This window comes from Arabidopsis lyrata (assembly GCF_000004255.2).
Source record: "Arabidopsis lyrata subsp. lyrata unplaced genomic scaffold ARALYscaffold_1, whole genome shotgun sequence".
Classification (NCBI taxonomy): Eukaryota; Viridiplantae; Streptophyta; class Magnoliopsida; order Brassicales; family Brassicaceae; genus Arabidopsis; species Arabidopsis lyrata.
Window position 1 is genome coordinate 10,606,210 of NW_003302555.1, and position 18,262 is coordinate 10,624,471.

The 18,262-nt window shown below is 32.6% G+C and overlaps 3 protein-coding genes across 3 annotated transcripts; all 3 read right to left on the bottom strand.

Annotated features, from left to right (window-relative positions):
- Nucleotides 1-1,855: 1,855 nt before the first annotated feature.
- Nucleotides 1,856-3,611, bottom strand: LOC9326665 (RING-H2 finger protein ATL47). Its single transcript, XM_021015192.1, has one exon. The coding sequence runs from the start codon at nucleotides 3,265-3,267 to the stop codon at nucleotides 2,122-2,124; it is 1,146 nt and encodes a 381-aa protein (XP_020870851.1). The 5' UTR covers nucleotides 3,268-3,611; the 3' UTR covers nucleotides 1,856-2,121.
- Nucleotides 3,612-3,847: 236 nt separating this feature from the next.
- Nucleotides 3,848-4,951, bottom strand: LOC9329376. Its single transcript, XM_021014621.1, is given in 2 exon segments — nucleotides 3,848-4,616; nucleotides 4,619-4,951. Coding segments are annotated over 2 exon segments (300 nt in total). The 5' UTR covers nucleotides 4,635-4,951; the 3' UTR covers nucleotides 3,848-4,332.
- Nucleotides 4,952-9,257: 4,306 nt separating this feature from the next.
- Nucleotides 9,258-10,425, bottom strand: LOC9329377 (uncharacterized protein At1g24000). The gene is made up of 2 exons (XM_002893270.2): nucleotides 9,814-10,425; nucleotides 9,258-9,729 (listed from the first exon to the last, which is right to left on the bottom strand). Exons 1-2 carry the CDS (start codon nucleotides 9,917-9,919, stop codon nucleotides 9,401-9,403), a joined length of 435 nt encoding a protein of 144 aa, XP_002893316.1. The 5' UTR covers nucleotides 9,920-10,425; the 3' UTR covers nucleotides 9,258-9,400.
- Between the last annotated feature and the right edge of the window lie 7,837 nt (nucleotides 10,426-18,262).

Consider the following 18,262-nt stretch of genomic DNA (forward strand, 5'->3'; position numbering starts at 1 on the left):
TGATGTTTTTTTCTAAACTTAATTTATTAATCTTATGGATAAATTCTATATCGTTTAATCAATATTCGTTTTTGTTAATTTTCTGATTTAGTTTTTAATATATATTTTCCATTGTTATGTTCTTTCCAAATAATCGTTAGGTCTACATATACGTATCGCGCGTTTATACCTCATTGGATTGTTTAGCCGAGTAATCTTTTGATATGGGTTCTACAATGATACCTTTTACCTCTGATTCATGTGATGGTGGTTATTTTCATATTGCGTCTCTTAACCCTAACATGGGTGAGTGGTCTGTTTTGGTGAAGATTTGAATTGTTGGTCTGTTTCGCGTGGCTCGGGTAGAGAGCTCAATATGATTTTGGGTGACGAGCATGTTAGTATTTTAATAACTTACCTTCTATACATGTTTTCGATATTAAATTGAATTGTTTTTTTCTTTAACATTTCATTTGCAGTTCACCCAAATTTAAGCCGTTGTTCGTGATGAATTAATTGATAATTATTTTTCAAGATTGATAATCGATGAGTGGGTGAGCATTAAATTTTTTGATGTATCCCGGGTTAACAGCATCTTGAGACCAGTACCGCATAGATTCAAGATTGTGTTTCGTTCGGACACTTTAGTGCAAAGTATTAATATGTGCTCCAGTAGAACCTATTTCAATCTAACTGAGTTTGTGAGTATATTGAGTGGTATTGTTAACCCGAATATTTGCGTTGGTAAGCCTAATTTATGAATTTATTTGTGCTTTTGGAGTTTATTTGCGATTCATGTTCTGACTGTATTATTCATGTGTGTGTTTCATATATGTTATTGGCAAAATTCTCAACGTGAGAGAGTTGGTTTTTGTTCCTTCCATGGAACATTCTCAAGGAGGATATTTTGAGCTGTGCTTTGGTTTACGTGATACTGAGTAAGTAACTATTCTTTTAAAGATTTAAACCAGAATATAATGTCTTATGACTTCTTCAAATCTTAAAATTAAGTGTATCCATCTAGAATGTCGTTTAACATGTGACCTTGCAGTCGAGTTCTATGACTTATGGAAGCAACGTTCACGTAACACAGTGATATGTATTATCAAGTTTGTGAAATTAGAGCTATCACAGGAACATAGGTGGAGATGTACCAATGTTACCGGAAGTACGAGGATTATGTTGAATCCGGATCTCAGTATTACCGACGAGATGCTTTGTTGGTAAGTATTTTTTTTTCCGTTTACAATCAAAACTCTAAAGTTGGCGACTGGACATTCACTGTTTATGGTGTTCTTAATCGGATGTTAGGAATCCTGAAAATGACCAAGTACCGATCATAACACGGAAGGAGAATGCCATGGAGTGATGATGTTCGTTGATTTCTTATTTTGTTGGTGAATGATTTTAAAAGATGATTTATTATTATTTTTTAGCATTTATAATATTATTGAATTTTTTAAATTTCATCATTTTCCATAATTTTATCACACTAAATCCTAAACAATTTACCATATTTTTCTTACACTACCAAGTATCACCTAAACAATCCCTTATTTCACATGATTTTACCATTTATGCAGCATTCTTCCCGCGCATGCGCGCGGGCAATCACCTAGTACAAATTATGGGTCATCATTATTTCCCCTACCAATAATGATTTCATCCCATTTTTGGATAGTCTTTAAAAGTTTAAAACCCCACCGAAGAAATAATATATTTGACTTCTCTTTAACAAAACTTTAATTTTTAAATATTTGTCCCACATAAATAATCTTATTTTATCTGAAAAGTTTTGAACTAGTTTTAATCTTTAAACAAAACATACAGCTTTAAAAATCAAGAAAAAGTTGGTGCAAATTAGAAGTTCCATCGTAGAATCTAATCTTCTTCAAACTTTCTCAACTGATTATGAACAAAGTTTGATTTAGAACTAGAAACATCCCATATAAGAGTGTATCACTATAACATCATCAAGTAACAAAAGCTTATTCCCCTCAACACAAAGAGATTCAGCTACAGAGGACACAAAATAACACTACAGTATCGTGTTAAACAAAATGAATTCACCAAAACTCAAAATCAATAATTGAATTAAATCAATGGCAGAATTAAGCTACCCTCTCTGATCTTTACCCTTCCTTATGGACCCTGAAATCTCCTTCCATTCAATGCTAACCCAGCAGCAACTGCACTCCCAGATCCAGAACAAGCATAAGAAGAAGAAGAACCACACACCACAAGATTGGTCTCTGATGGATTATTAGGAAACTTTGATCTCTTATTAGACCATTGCCAAATCTTTGACACAGAAAAGCTCTCACCTTTACTTCTCATGTTAATCTTCTTCCCTTCAACATCCTTATTATTACTCTCTCCTTCTTTCACATTCTTTAATCCTTCATTATTAGGACACAAAGCCACTACCAGATCTGATTCAGCCACTATGTACTGATAAGACCCCATTGAGAAACATCTTCTGTTATCAAGACTACTACTACTCACACACCCACCACTAGTCTCTCCTCCTCCTCCTACTACTACTTCACCATTGTTGTTAATATTGCTGCTCCTAAACTTACCAAGCCTCACTGAAAACACTCTCTTCCCAATCTCATTATCAGCCGGTTTCTGCACCGGAGAAACCCTAACTCCTCCATCATCTCCGGCGAAAAACCCGAAATTGAAATCCGGGTATTCAAATTGATGACCTAAAGAGAAAAGGGTTCCTCTACAAAGTGGACAAGTCGAATTCGAGAGAAGCCAAGTATCGATACAATCTATGTGAAAAGCATGACTACAATTAGGAAGCAATCTAAGCTTATCATCTTCCGAGAATTCACAAAGACACACTGCACAATCAAAAGGCTCTTTCGTACCTTTGATCTCTTTGTAAAGAAACACAGGGAGAGCATCGATTAAAGCTTGATCTAGACCTGAATCGTGGAGATGAAAAAGCTGTTGAAGCTGTCTTTGGTAAGTATCGGATTCGGAAAATTCTGGGTTTTGATCAGATTCGTTTGGTGATGAAGAAAGACTCGATCTTTTCTTCTTTAAGTAATATCTAACCAACAAATGTAGAATGCTACAGATGAAGAAGATTACGGATAAGAGAACGATGATGAAGAGAACGATGGGGCTTATTCGATTATTACCACCGGAGGAAGAAGAAGAAGAAGAAGAATCGTTTGATTGATGATTCACGGTGATTGGAGAAGGAGAAGGCGAGATTTGTTGATTCAAATTCTCGTTTTGGAGCTGGAAATTATGAATCTTCCTCTCTGACATTTTTTAAGTTTGATGGAGAAGAACAGAGACACCATTTAACTTAACAACACTCTCAAATTTTTACTCATAAACCCTCAAAAAAAAAATCCAATCTCTGACTTAGAGTCAAAAAAATGAAGCAAGAATTTAGGAATCTGAAATGATTGCTAAACAGATTTTGGCAAAACCAGAGACTGAGAGCTTATACCGTCATTACATAAACAAAATTTTAATTAAATGATTATGGAGTTATTAAGCAGGGTTAGTCTCAAATTAGGTCACCAACATTTTTAAAAAATTGGAAAAATGATACTAATTTTTTGGTGTGGAGCCCAATGCTTAATTCAGGGATCTGGTGCCTAGCATAGCAATTTCGATTTTTTTCCGAATATGTTATATTTTTTTTAATAATCCAATAGCTAATAGCTTAATAATACAACATATAATTATCCAGTGGTAAGTATGAAGGTCGTTAAATAACAACGAAAAACGGGAACAATCCGCAATAATCGTTCATCGTTCGTTGGCATTAGTTTCTCAAGAAAATCACTCAACTAAAGTCAGAGTTAAATAGTGGAGTACTATTTTTTTTTTTCTGTGTCAGTATATTTTCAATATCTAGGGACTCTCGTATGAAAACAAACTGAAGCAACAAAAAAAAAATAGTAAAAAAATGGAGTAGTACTTTTTTTGTTTTTGAATTTGGAGGTAACCATTAATCACGTGGTAAATGTCGACTAATGGTTTTAAAAAGTTATTGGAATTTGGAATCGGTAAAATAAAGAGAAAAAGCCTGTCATCACCACTTTAAGAGAATCTATGTAAACATTTCATGGGCTATAAGGGCCCAAATACGACCATCTTTGCTAATTGAGGCCCAGCTAACAAACTTTACCACTAAATCTTTTTTTTCTTTTTTTTTTGTCACTTCTTTACCACTAAAATCATAATAAGAGAAAAACTCCATACAAAGTAAATCTTCTACGTACAGTTTGAGATGAAAAAAGATATCAATTGGTTTAGAATAACCAGAAGAAAAGAAGATTAAGAATCCAAAAAAATAATCAAACAAAACAAGAATCGATTTTAAGAGAGTGAGTACATATTGGAGAGGGCTTTGAGAAACCTAATCCTCAACTCCAAATGCATAATATAATCAGCAGTCTTTGATAGAAGAAGATCCGGTTGGTTCAATCTTCGCCCACCCGGTATCAGCACTCGGAGCTTCCTCATCTTTATCTGGATCGACCCGGATCCTGACCCACGACCCGTTTTCTTCTTCGTCTGCATCCTATTCCTCTCCTTTCTGTGGGATGATCGTGACTCTTCCATTGCCTTTTTACTTATTAAAATTGAGTTGTGATGTACTGGACGTGAGGGTGGTCCATATATTTATATAGTTCCAAGTCTTCTTGTCTATCTTTTTTTGGCTTTTATTTTTCATTTTTTGTACTTCTTTTCTATTTATTTTGAATGAAATAAAATAAGAGTTTTTTTAATATATGTTTTTGTTGTTGTCGTCGATGATCGTTTATATCCACATTCCACACGCTCGATCTCTTTGTCCATTTGCCGTGAGCAGTGATTATGAAACAAATATGAGAGTAATAGATACTGTCGCTAAATTTGATACAATGTACCGGTTATTAACTTAATTAGTTTGAAATCATATAGTACAATTTTAATTTTGATTTACTATAACTTTCTAATATTCTTTTTTTTGCTAATAACCTACATTGAATACCGTCAATTATTTCTTTTATTATCAAATGAATATATACAAGAACTATGATTTATAAACCAATAGTTTGTTTTTGATATGGAAATTAAAACACAAATTTTATATTTTTTTACGTCAACTATCACCGATTGAAATTATAAAACAACTATAAAATGTCTTAAACCACAAATATACGCTAGTGACATTATAATAGTTGATGATATATAGCAAGAGAGTGCGTTTGCGTTTGATGAGATCAACAGAGACAGAAATGTTACAGAGGGGGCAGTGACCAATAACGATCGGGTCTGTTGTGACGTGGCCTAATCCACGTGGTTTGTTTTGCTCCACGTGGTCCACATATCTAGGCTTCGTTGGGTCTACGGCCTTTTTCCGGTTTGTCCGATCATTGCCTGTACACAAAACGTTCCTTTGCATGCATGGCTCTCTCTTTTTCGTTATTAAATAAATTACTTGGTGAGCAGTGACAACTGAGAACCACATGATTTGTTCACTCCATAAAGTCATAAACCTCAAAATCTATATGATTTAAGACAATTTTTTTTGCTAAATGATCTCAAAATATTATGAGAAAAATGTAATACATGCTATTTCTCGATCCGATCTGTCGGGTTGTGTGTGAATCAAACTATTTCCTATATTGTACATGCGTTTTACCTATAAACTTCAACTTGTATTTGCGCTTACGAAATTTGCATAGATTTTCTTCCATTAACTCTCATCATCCACTTCTTTTCCCATTATTATATCAAAAACAAGCGTACGCAATGGCGGAGCCAGGATTTTTGTTTATAGGGGTCATATATATTATTATTTTTATTTAATTACATATTAATATTAAATAATATATTTATCTTGATTTATGATATTTTATAGAAATATATGTGAAAACAATTTTGAGAAAAAGGACAAAAAAAAAACAAGATATCCAATGATACGTACAAAGAAAAAGAATCAGTATGTATAAAAAATATTAGAGAATTGTAATCATTTTTTAGGAAAAAACAAAACAAACATAGAAAGAAAATTAATGTTGAATGAAAAATTAAATATGAATGGGGTCAAAGACATAAAATAATGGCATGACATAGGGGTCAACTAGGAAATTTTGTACCAAAAATCTAAAATCATTAGATAATTTACCTTATAATTTCAAAACTTTAAAATGTTATGGGGGTCAAACGACCCCCCTCCCTCTTAATTGCTCCGCCCCTGAGCGTACGTGCAACTATATTTTAACGATTAAAAAAAAAAAAAACAGTGCAAGTATAAACGTATATTATACAGTATACACTTGAACCTAAAACAATTTATATTTACAAGTGGAATAATATGTATGTTCTTTTTGTTGTAATTTCTTCACAACCACCACGGCCCTCTTTTTTCTGTCTTATCTGGAATTATATTAGAATAAAAGATGGAAAGATACAAAAAAAATTAAAAAATAATAATGTATATTTACAAGTGGAATAATATGTACTGTTCTTTTTGTTGTTAAAACAGTAAATGGATTAAGAAACAGTATATATAATATATGAATTTATTTCATAGTACATCAGTCATGGATTTGTTGCTAACAGTTGTTTATTTGTTTAGTCAAATCATCCAAAATTAATTGAGAAAACGCAAGCAAAGTGCAACCCATAACTTGCATGGGTTTTGCCAACTCATCCACAGTGGCGCTTCAGTATCCAAAGAGACATGGGCGTTGGTATATTGTTATCGACTTTTGTCTTAATTAAAAGTATGCCGTTTTCACATTTTCTATTCGAAATTCATGTCGTTTCAAAACCAAAAAAAACGTACCTAACTGCCACTTCAGTTCCCGTTCTATACGAGAGAGCCTAAATCTAGACATATAATGGGCCAACCAAATTTAACTGGATCCATAGGCCTAAGTTCAATGATCCAAAGTCAAAAATAACCATACACACTACACTCGGTTGGGATACTGCAATAGAAGAGTGGTTTGGTCCAAAAGGCAAAGGCCGTGTAGGTACATGCATGTCTTCGACAAGCTGTCTCTAAGTTATGTTCCTAAATGCTTAGCCCCTCTGTTAAAGGGTTTAATTAGTCGAAAAATAATTATGTGATTAAACTTTTTTTTTAAGTGACTAATTAATCAATGAGATCTATGTAATATTATTCTAGAAGAGTTACCAACTTACCATTGTCTTTCAAAGCATTCATGAAAACTTTAACCAGTTTGTCCGCCTGACTTAACGTCAAACTCAAGAGTAGATTCATTTAGTGCCATTCTTTAATTTTTATTTTGAAGTTTATGTTGTGTGGGTTTGATATATACTAATAACTTTCTCAATATAATGCAGGTGTTCATATATATAGAGTAATTTTATGACAATTACATTAATTAATTTTGCCTTACCCCACCACCAAACTTTTCCACTCTGTAAAATCTTTTCCTCCAAATAAATTGTGCGGGCCAAATTAAGTTCATCAGCCCAGTGTATCGATTAACTCTAATCAAGCAAGTGTTTTACGTAATTGATTTGTTTTTTTTTTTAATACATTATCAGAAAAATATGATCATAAAACCCATGTGAATGTTACGAACTTAAATGGGTTTTACTAATGAATGTTATTCCAAATATCAATATTTGCACCAAGTCACTCAACTTACATAAATTGAGCTACCTCTAACTATTTAGCAACCCGATTTTTGGCTAGTTATATATTTCGTTGGTAAGCCAACCCCACTTTTGATGTCTAATTATTTCATGTTACAGCGATTAATAAAATAAAATAAACTTTTAACACAGTTACACAGATATGCACCTTAATTGCAAAAAATAATTAATAACAAAACAGAAATTCTTTGACTCGAACTAAGAAAAGTAGGTTACGTAAATGAATCTTCAATCTTCTTATTATCCTTGTTTGAAAGCATACGTATGAGAGAACCGATGAGTGAAAGCAAAAGTGATCGTTCTGTTGGAGATGGGACTTAGTGTAATTGTGTTCATCAAATTTTTAACTAAAACTGGCAATACTTATGGTGTAGTGTGTTAATGACTATCTATTGTTTTTTTCTGCAAAATGTATATGTTAAATTAAAGTGAATACCTACCTCGGAGAATATTTGTGCATAGCCAAATTATTTCATCGACTTAGTTTAGCCATTACCTCTCAAACCGTAAGCAAATAATATATTTTCTTACTTTTAAAGAAGAAATATATAATTTGGCGAGATGATAATTGTTTTGACTAGTCTAATAAATACCAGCTAATGCTCAAGTCACTCAACTTATTAGAATACCAATTTTAATTTAAATTGCTAATAGAATTAAAATAATAATAATTAATACATTGCAAATAAAAACATTCTTAGCAAATTTCAAATTTACAGAAAGTATAGTACCACTTGATTATTAAAAACTGGCTCAAGAAAATATGTGTAAATATTAAATTCAGTAACTTATTACGTTTCTAACATATGTAAATATCAACTAATGAAGTTTCATTATTTGAAAGAAAAAAAATTGATGGTCCCTTTGGATAAAAGCAGTGTTCAAGAAAGCGCTAGGCGCTAAGCGGGCGGTGACCCAGTGCCTAGCGCCTAGAACGCCTAATCGGGGCCTAGACGATTTTTTAGGCGGTTTAGACGTTTATAACATAAAACATTATCAATATGATATTATATATAAAAGTTATATAAAATATCTATATAAAACTAAAAATTATGACATTATAAATAAAAATTAGATAAAATATTTATTTATATTTATATTAAACAATATATGAATATTTATAACTATATATATAAATAAAACTCTAATTGAAATTGAAAAAATACATTAAACAAGATCTATGTAATTTTAGGCGGTCAAGGCGGTTATCTAGGCGTCGGATGAGAGCCTAGCGCCTAGTCGGGGCCTAGGCGACCGCCTAGACCGCTTTTTAGAACACTGGATAAAAGTAACTACTGAAAAAGTATTGTGAGATTTGTTACTCAAAAGTCAGACCTTTAGCTCTGAAAGCTTTAATTTATAGGTTTGTATTTTTTTTTGTCCATTGGTTTTCTTATATCATGTAGATTTATATTTCTTAAGTTTGGTATTTTTAAATCAGTCTTGATCATTCATTTCGTTTATTAAAACAAAACTAACCAGATTGGCTTGTTTAAGAGTTGCTTAATTTGCCCATTTGATTTTTATTGTATGTAATGAAGAGTTGTCAATACAACGATAATACTAAAATTTTATTTAACGCATATTAATGAAAGCTTCATGAGTAAATGTTTGGCAAAAAAAAAAAAAACACATCGTAAATGACATCGATTATTAAATGATAACTATTGCAGTAAGCTTAGATATATAAAACTACGTAGATCCAGAAATAAGTCTTACCCTGGGGTATGGTGTCTGAATCATCTGAGGACCTTATTGGACTTAATTATGGATCTACGAATAAATTTAAAAAGTTCCTCGGACATCTCCAGATCTCCTTAACAATTTTCTCATCCCTCTCCTTAACAAGAATTGCATCGATTCCTTGAAAGTACTTGATAGAAGTGTCGATGATGGAGTGCGGGTCTTCGATCTCAGGACGGGTCTTCTCGTACTCGACGGTCCATATCACGTGGCTACCACCTTTATTCTTAGGAGTAACGGTGATGATTCCTTCTAGCTTCTTGTAGCACTTCGAGATATCAACGCTGCTTATTTTTATCTTAACCTTTCTCTCCTCCAAATTCCCATCGTCCATAGTCACCACGGCCGTCGCTTTGATGAAACAAAGTAATTAGGTTTTGCTTAATAAATATGTATGAATTGAATGAGATTTTATGTAATGGAGAGGATCGTTACCGTTGTCTTCAACAGGCAGATTCGAGATCTCGAGGAAAGCTTTAAAGAATTTGTCCACCGGAGACTCAACGTCAAAATCTCTAGTTAAAACACCATCCAGTGCCATTCTCTAATTAGTTTTTTTTTTTAAAGTATATGTTCTGTGGTTTTGATAATAATAATAGTCTCAACTAAGATGTTTATATAGAGAGATCAAGAAATAGTGTTATGAAATTACATTAATCCCCTTAATTATTTTACCTAACCCCACCCAGTGAACTTTTTCACCATATAGAATATTTCTAAACTTAACCAAATGTTTCAGCATTTTGTATTTTGCGTCACCCACTTAATAATCTAATGTGGTACACAAGGAGGGTAAATAAATAATGCAGGCCAAATTGATAGCATCTACCCAATGGATTAATTCACTCCAACTAAGCTAGCAAAGTATATTATCTCGTGAAACATAGCAGTCAATTAGGGTTTAAGCAAGCATTATGAATTGAAGATGTGTAATGAATTTAAAATGGTTTTGGCTAATGATTATTCTGAAATAAAATCAATATAGTCAATAGTTACTCAACTTACACAAACTGAGCAACCTATAATTGCAATTATTTTTAGCATGCAACCCGAATATTGATTTGTCTTTTTTTTTTTTTTGGTAACACATCTAGCGATTAACTGGAACAGAGAAAATCATTCAACCAAAAAAAAAAAAAAAAAACTAACGATTATTTAAGAAATAAGAAACATCCTTATTCCGTAACTTGAACTAAGCATAACATGTTACGTAATTGATTCTCTAAATTTCCTTTTTGAGAAAAAGGTATAATGAGATTAATAAAAAGGTTTTTGAATTATCATAACTTGGTGCGGTGAGATGAACGTGGCTCGAGAAAGGACAATCGTTCCTGTAGCAAAACTCTCTCTTCTCTCTCCTTGAAGGCGATTTTTCCTTTTCTTCCGCTTTTAGATCTAGGGTTGTGACTAAAGTGCTTCAACGATGGCCGGCGGTCTTGAAATTTGAGGTGCGGTGGTGAGACAGGTTCTGTCTTCGTCAGTGGTGGTGTGGATTCCTCTCCAACGATCTTGCGGTGGCTCCGGTTGAGCGGTGGCTCCGGTTGAGCGGTGGGTTGATCTGGTGCTGTCGCCTCTGGTTGAGGACGCTGGAGGTTGCATCGGTGTTGTCTCGTGGCTCAGCCGTCCGATTGGAAGCTGCAACAATGGCGGAAGTCAACGGAGAGGTGGTGGGTTCGCTGAGTAGTTATGGTGGTTCACGTTAGACCGGCAATCTTGATGGCTACTACGGGTTTACAGATCTAGTGTGCTCGCCTGAGCCTTCGGCCTCTAGATCTGCCGTGGTGGTGTCCACCGGACCGAATTGATGGTTGTGTCTCTGAGAGATCTGAGGGTTTCCGGTTGGGTTTGTGGGGATAGTTCCCAGTGGGTCGGATTACTAGGCATGGGATCTGACTCCGTAGAGCCGTTTGTTGGCGAGTTACGCATCTCGGGAGGACTGTAGCGGGTTCGGTGGCTCGACGGTGTGAAGCTGACGGCGGAAATTGGATTCTTCCGTCATTGGCCTCATCCCCTCGTCGCTACCGCAAAGCCGTCGTCCTTGAATCCACCGGGGTTGGTGCGTCTGACTCGTCACCTCCGGTTAACAACAAGTTCCGAGCCGCAGCTCCGTTACCGGCGTTTCCCGATGGTTTTTTTTTTTGTAACTGTACCTTTGAATTGTAACGCTTATGGCTCAAGCCCATTAAGGGGATTTTTAATATAAAGTTAAAAAAAAAAAAAAAAAAAAAAAAAAAACTTGGTGCGGTGAATCGTTCATGATCCAACATCTGTCTATTTTCCCTTTATGACTCAATTTGTAATTTTATTCAAGATGAGTCTCTGTTAAATTAGAGTGAACACCAAACCGGCTACCTGGAAGAAAATAGAAATTGTGAAGACCTAGTATTTTCACATGCTTAATTTAGCAAGAAACACGAACCACAGATTCATATTTAGTATTTTTCAAGAAGAAAATGTGACTATGTGGACGAATAGGTTTTTGATCAAAAGGAAGTCGTTTTGACTAATGTACATCATCAAATAAATATCAGTAGTTAAAGCTTAAGCCACTCAACTTTTTTTTTGATAAAGGAAGTCACTCAACTTACTCGAAGAAAGAACTTTAGTATTTATTTTTTGGTTTTAAATATTAAAAAAAAAACAACTTTAGATTCAATCACGATACATTATAAATAATAAAACAAAATTATTAAGAAATTTTTGCAAGACTATCTTTTTTTTTTTCTTGAAGAGTTTACTAAACTAGATTGAATGGATACAAAGGTTGGATCTAAACTTGTATGCCTTACAAAATTTTCCAAGAAAACAAGTTGAGAAAAATAGGCAGATATATTACAAGCTTTGAGTGATATTAGAGACTATATTTATAAATATGAAATTGAATAACTAAATAATTATCATAAAATATTTAAAAACAATATATTATGAATTTTCATTATTTGAAAATAAAAAGTTGATAGTTCCTTTAGAATAACTGAATAAAAGTATGTGTGATTTGCTAATAATCTATATAGATTATTATATATATAGTGAAAATTACTGAATAAAAGTATATATATATATATATATATATATATATATATATATATAGTGAAAATTATCAATCAAAATATCTATTCAATAGAAATTGTTAATTTGAGGCTAGTGAATGCTCACTGAACACAACTTTGTAATTCTAAGAGATCGACTTTGAGAAGCTGAAGGGATGATTTTATTTATTAAGAGAAGAGGGCTATGCATAGCTTTTACATAAAACAATAGAGAATACCTTAATTAATAAGTTGAAAACTAAGAACAAACTCTACCCTTTGAACAGAATAGATTATCCCAGAGACTAGGAAATTATTGACAAACGTAAGACATATATATAGCAAAAGAACCGAATATCTAACATCCCTCCCCAAATTCACAACTTTTTTTTTTTTTTTTTTTTTTTTTTTTTGAAAATACCATTTTATATATATAAACACGAGTCAATACAACGATGAAGCACTAGAGCATAGAGTGTAAGGAAGGAGAATGTTGAGAAGTGTGATAGCATCGATCACTTCCTCGTTGTTGCTCAGAACTAGGCCTGGGCATTCGGATTTCAAATCGGATTCGGATCGGATATATTCGGATTCGGATAATTCGGGTATGAGAGTTTATTATCCGTTCGGATTTTATGATTTTTCGGTTCGGTTTCGGTTCGGATATATTCGGATTCGGATAATTTGGATAGGAGAATTTATTATCCGTTCGGATTTTATGAGTCACCGACTCGGTTTCGGTTCGGATAGGTGTCGGATTCGGATCGGTTTTCGGGAAAAAAAACTTAAAAATAGTTCAATCTTAATAAAAATTGGTTTAATCTTACTAAAATTTGGTTAAATTTTGCAAAAATATGTATAATTTTAACAAATATAACTAAATTTTTTCCCAAATCTAGGATATTTAGGATATTTTTGTTATTTGCTATAAAATTACAACTAAGGGGGGTTATTGGATGAAAGAATTGAATAGAATTCAATTAGATAGAATTAAAGAAGTAAGCTACAGATTTTTAAGGAATTGTTTAATTCTAACGATTATACTTTTTAATATTTTAATAGAATTTGGTAGAAAATTATCCCACGATTGTAGCTCTCCACTTAACCTCTATCCAATCTATACGATCCATCTTCTTCCTGTATAGGTAGGGTTAATATTCTGGTCATGAAGAGAGGAGGCATCATCATCTCTCATTAATCTCACTCCCAATCTATTCTGTCACATAATCCTTCACACTCCTTCCTTTGGTTCCACCATTGTTGTGCTGTTTGATCCATAACCAATCTCTCTCTTCAAACTCACTTTAAGCTTACTACAGATAATTCTGATGTCGCTCTTAGAGATAATCTTGTCTCCTTCCAGACGCTAATCGCACAAGTTTCCGGCGACGGTATCGATGTCAGTCCCGGTCTCGGAGATGCTCCCACCTCTACCGTCAAACCGCTAACTGCACAATTGTTGTAATTCTTACATCTAACCTCATTGAGGTTAGTTCACTCTTTCTTTATGTCTCTCTCTTTATCACACTATGTTCTTGTTCTTGCTTAGAGAGGAACACAAGAAACGTTTTTGCTTTAATCTTCTACATTGTATTAATTGGATCACAAGGATACTCTTACACAACACACATAACACATACATATAGTGGTTTATCTCCACTTGCTACTCTAGACACATGAACCTTAATCATGACTCTTACACAAGCCATACTCCTAAACACTAGGCTAACTATTGACCTTACTTCTAGATAGAAGTCATACAAGCAACGTTTAACAACTCTCGTAGACTCTTACCACTCATACTAACAACCATTTAGACAAAACACTCTTCACTAGTTTGGGCCTTTTCACTTGTAGGCCCATCACACCAAACAGAAAAACACCAAGCCCAACTTCCTTGTTGACTTGTCTTCTGTCGTTGACTCTCTTTGTCGACTTCTTCTTCTTCTCTTTGCTCTGCTAAAGCTTTCTCTTTGTTGCAGGTTTAATCAAGGACTCAATTCCCAACAACAATTCTCCGGAGACCGTCACCGACAATGTCAAAACCTAAGCGTCCCAATATAGTTTTTAATTCTTTCAAAATCACAACCTAAAAGCTGAGAATTTGTTCTTTACATTTTACACTAGAATTTCTATTAAATTCTTGTCAAATAACTTTTTCATCCAAAACTACATAATATTGAATAACACTTGCATTTGATAGAATTAAGAAATTAAGAAATTGAATAACAGAAGAATTTAAAAGAATTCATAAAATACCTTGTTGAATAACACTAGAATTTAACATTCTATTAAATTCTTCCAAATTCACTCGTTCAATACCCCCACCTAAATATAACTAATATTTTTGGATATATAATTTTTATTTCCGGTTTTCGGATATCCTTTCGGTTTTCGGTTCGGATCGGGTTCGGTTCGGATAATTCGGATAGGAGAATTCATTATCCGTTCAGATTTTGTGACTATTCGGTTTGGGTTCGGTTCCGGATTTTTTGGATCGGTTTCGGATCGGTTTTCGGATTTTGGGTTTTATACCCAGGCCTACTCAGAACTGTGGCCGTTCCCTCAAAATGATTTCCACTCAATTCCATTGCAATGAATACGAATGCATAGTCGTGACCGTTCATTCCCCCCACCCCGGGAAACTCGCCACATATAGTTGTCGGTGAAAGTTCCCTATAAAGATTTATGAACACAGTTGGCATCATGCATTGATTTATTTGTACTTATCAGATTAGTAAAGTTAGAGAGATAAGGGAAAAGATTAATTCACATTAATTGGTAAATGTGTATACAATAGAGTATTTATACTCTGTTAAATATGAGCTGTAATTACATTGTAAGCTATATACAAGTATTAAGTTATATACTCTAATAGTGCTTAAAAGTTACGATCTTAAAAAACCACATAAAATTCAATCTTCACGACTTGCATTTGAAGGCGATTTATATTAAGCGTCGTCTCAATATTTTCGAAGAAAACCATATGGGTTTGTGGATCAACCCCTATGTCTGCCAAATTAACCAAACGCCTGTGCCGAGTTTCAAAGATACGAGTCAGCCGAGTGACTCTTGAACAAGTTTGTCCACTAAAGGTTGCAAGGCCCATTCATATTCCTTTTTTATTTAACATTAATTGTTTTTCCATTTTTATTTTGTATTTTCCTAAGAAATGCTTATAAAATATCTAATATCTTCTTACATTATTGATAGTTTTATTCTTATTAGATATCCTGTTTAATTTTTTTCGTACCTTGTTTTCAAAATTCTTACATACTCCATATTTTTGTAAAAAGTCATAAATCAAGATAAATACAACAACTAATTAATCTCCATAATATACTATAGATTTGATAAAAACTTATTTTGAGAAAAAAAGCTTAACATACTGAAAGTAAAGTAAAAATATGAACTACGTGCATCATTTATTCAAAAATGAAGCATTTTAAAAAAATTTATATTTTTAAACTTAGTTATAGTTTTAGGTGAAAAATAAATTTCTCTAGACCATTTAAACAATAATTTATATTTTGGGTATATCATTTAATATTAATATATAATTACATAAAATAATTAAATAATCCCTATAAACAAAATTTCTGGTTCTGCCACTGGTTGCAATCACTGCATTTGCCCATCAGCATTCATTTCGTTAATTAGAAACGAAAAGATGAAAAAGAAAGAAAGAAAGAAAAATATTTCTTGTAAAGCTTTTGATGAAGAGACTAAAATGTAAGATTTCATCTCAATGGCAATGCATATATATATTAGTCATATTCAGTGCCATTCTCTAATTAAAATAAAAATAAAAAAGTATATTATTTAGAGAGTTCTTCTCAACTAAGTTGTTTCTACATATGAAAATCACATTAACAATATTTACCTAACCCCACTACGTACCTATCTTTTTCACCAGAGGGAATCTTTCCAACTTAAACCAAAGGTTTTAGCATTTTCGTTTTACGCAACCACTCAATTACTTTATTCATTGCATGGCAGTCTAAAAAAAACATGCAGAAACAAGAAAAGTAACTATTGATTTTCATATGGGTAATGTATCAAAAATCTCAATTACGTACCTCCAACCAAGAAATTACTATGAAAACATTTTTAAGAACATGTGACTACCAACCGATGATGAATTTACAGTGGATTTGACCAATGGATTGTGAAATGAATACCAAATATTATTTATCGTAATTGATTTTTTCTCATTGCTAGAGAAATATAATTATCAACCGATGGGAACGTGACGAATCTCAAATGGTGTTAAAGTATGAAAAAAACAAAAGTTCTATGGTTTGAGTCAATAATGGTGAAAGTGATTGTTCCGTTGTAAATGAGACTTTGTGTGTGTTCATCAAATTAGTTAATCCCCAAAATGGTAATGCATGCATTATTAACATATACGAAAGTTTGAATTGTTTATGACTCATTACAACACCTATATAATCTACTTTATGACTCACAAGTTGTTTAAGATGAGTTTGTTACATCAAAGCAATTGCCTACGTAGATAAGAGTATCTGAATTGTGAAGAGTTTAATTTAGCAAAAAACTCGAACCTTACGCAATTGATTACTTTTCAAGAAGAAGAAAATTACTATCTTTCAAATAATTTTTTTTTTAAAAAAATCACTATCATCATATATGTGGACCAATGTGGGTATTTGATGAAAGGCAAGTTCTTTTGACTAATGAACATCATCGAATATTTTCAAAAAACGCTCCACTCTTTTTCAATAACCAACTATATATAATTTCAATTACTTTACAATTCATTGAAAAATTATAAAACAAAATTGAGTAACAAAATTTATACTTGGCTAGTTGAAAATGTATTCAAGATAATATTTATTGATATCCAGTTACGTAACTGAATTTTCATATTGTATTTGCCAATGATTGATAATGTATTTTTATTAACCATAAGAAAAATTTGGTAAACTCTCCGGATTAAAGTAATTACTGAAAGAGTGTGTGTGATTTGCTAATAATTATCTTTTGGCCCGAGAGCCTAGAGTTGTCTATGCATGTTTTCCTTATAACATAGAGATTATTAACTCTTAAGAGTATATATATATTTTCAATTTATGCTAAATTTATTTTGTTCCCTTAGAAAACAAGCGAACATATTAAAAAAATAATATATGTTGAGAGTTTTGTCATCCAGGTGTTTTACTCTTTGCATGTGATAGTAGAGAATTGGAGCTTCTTTTGGCAATGAGTAATGTAATTAGAACCATGACTTATGGGCTTAGGGCAACGTTTTCATTTTTCTTCAACTTTTTCGAATAACCAACTTTAATATCAATTACTGTACATTACATTTCGGAAAAAAAAAAACTAAAACAAAAATTGTGTAACATGCGTAAGTTATATACTGTGCTTGATTATTTAAACATATATTCAAGACTTTAATTATTGATATCATGAGCAACTTAATTTTCATAACATTAAAATGATCGGATATTAAATTTTTATATATGAGATTTTGATAAACTACAAGAGTACGTGTGTGATTTGCTAATAATAACATGTCGGTACGATATAAAGAAAAAAAACAAAACAAAAACAAAAAAACATTTTGGTACGAAAGTCTTTGCATGTATATGAATTGAACTGTCTAGAATTTTTTATTGTTTTTTTTTTCTGTCATGGAGATTCAATTAATTCTTATATATTTTAATTTCAATTAATTCTTGATAATTCAATTCGTTTCTTTAGAAAATTGCCATGTCCCTATTTTCTTATTTAATATCACTTTGTTTAACTATTCAGACAGTGACGTGATTAAGGGACAAAACCCGGATTTCTACAAGAAGCTTGAAGGAACCATGACCGTCATTTACACG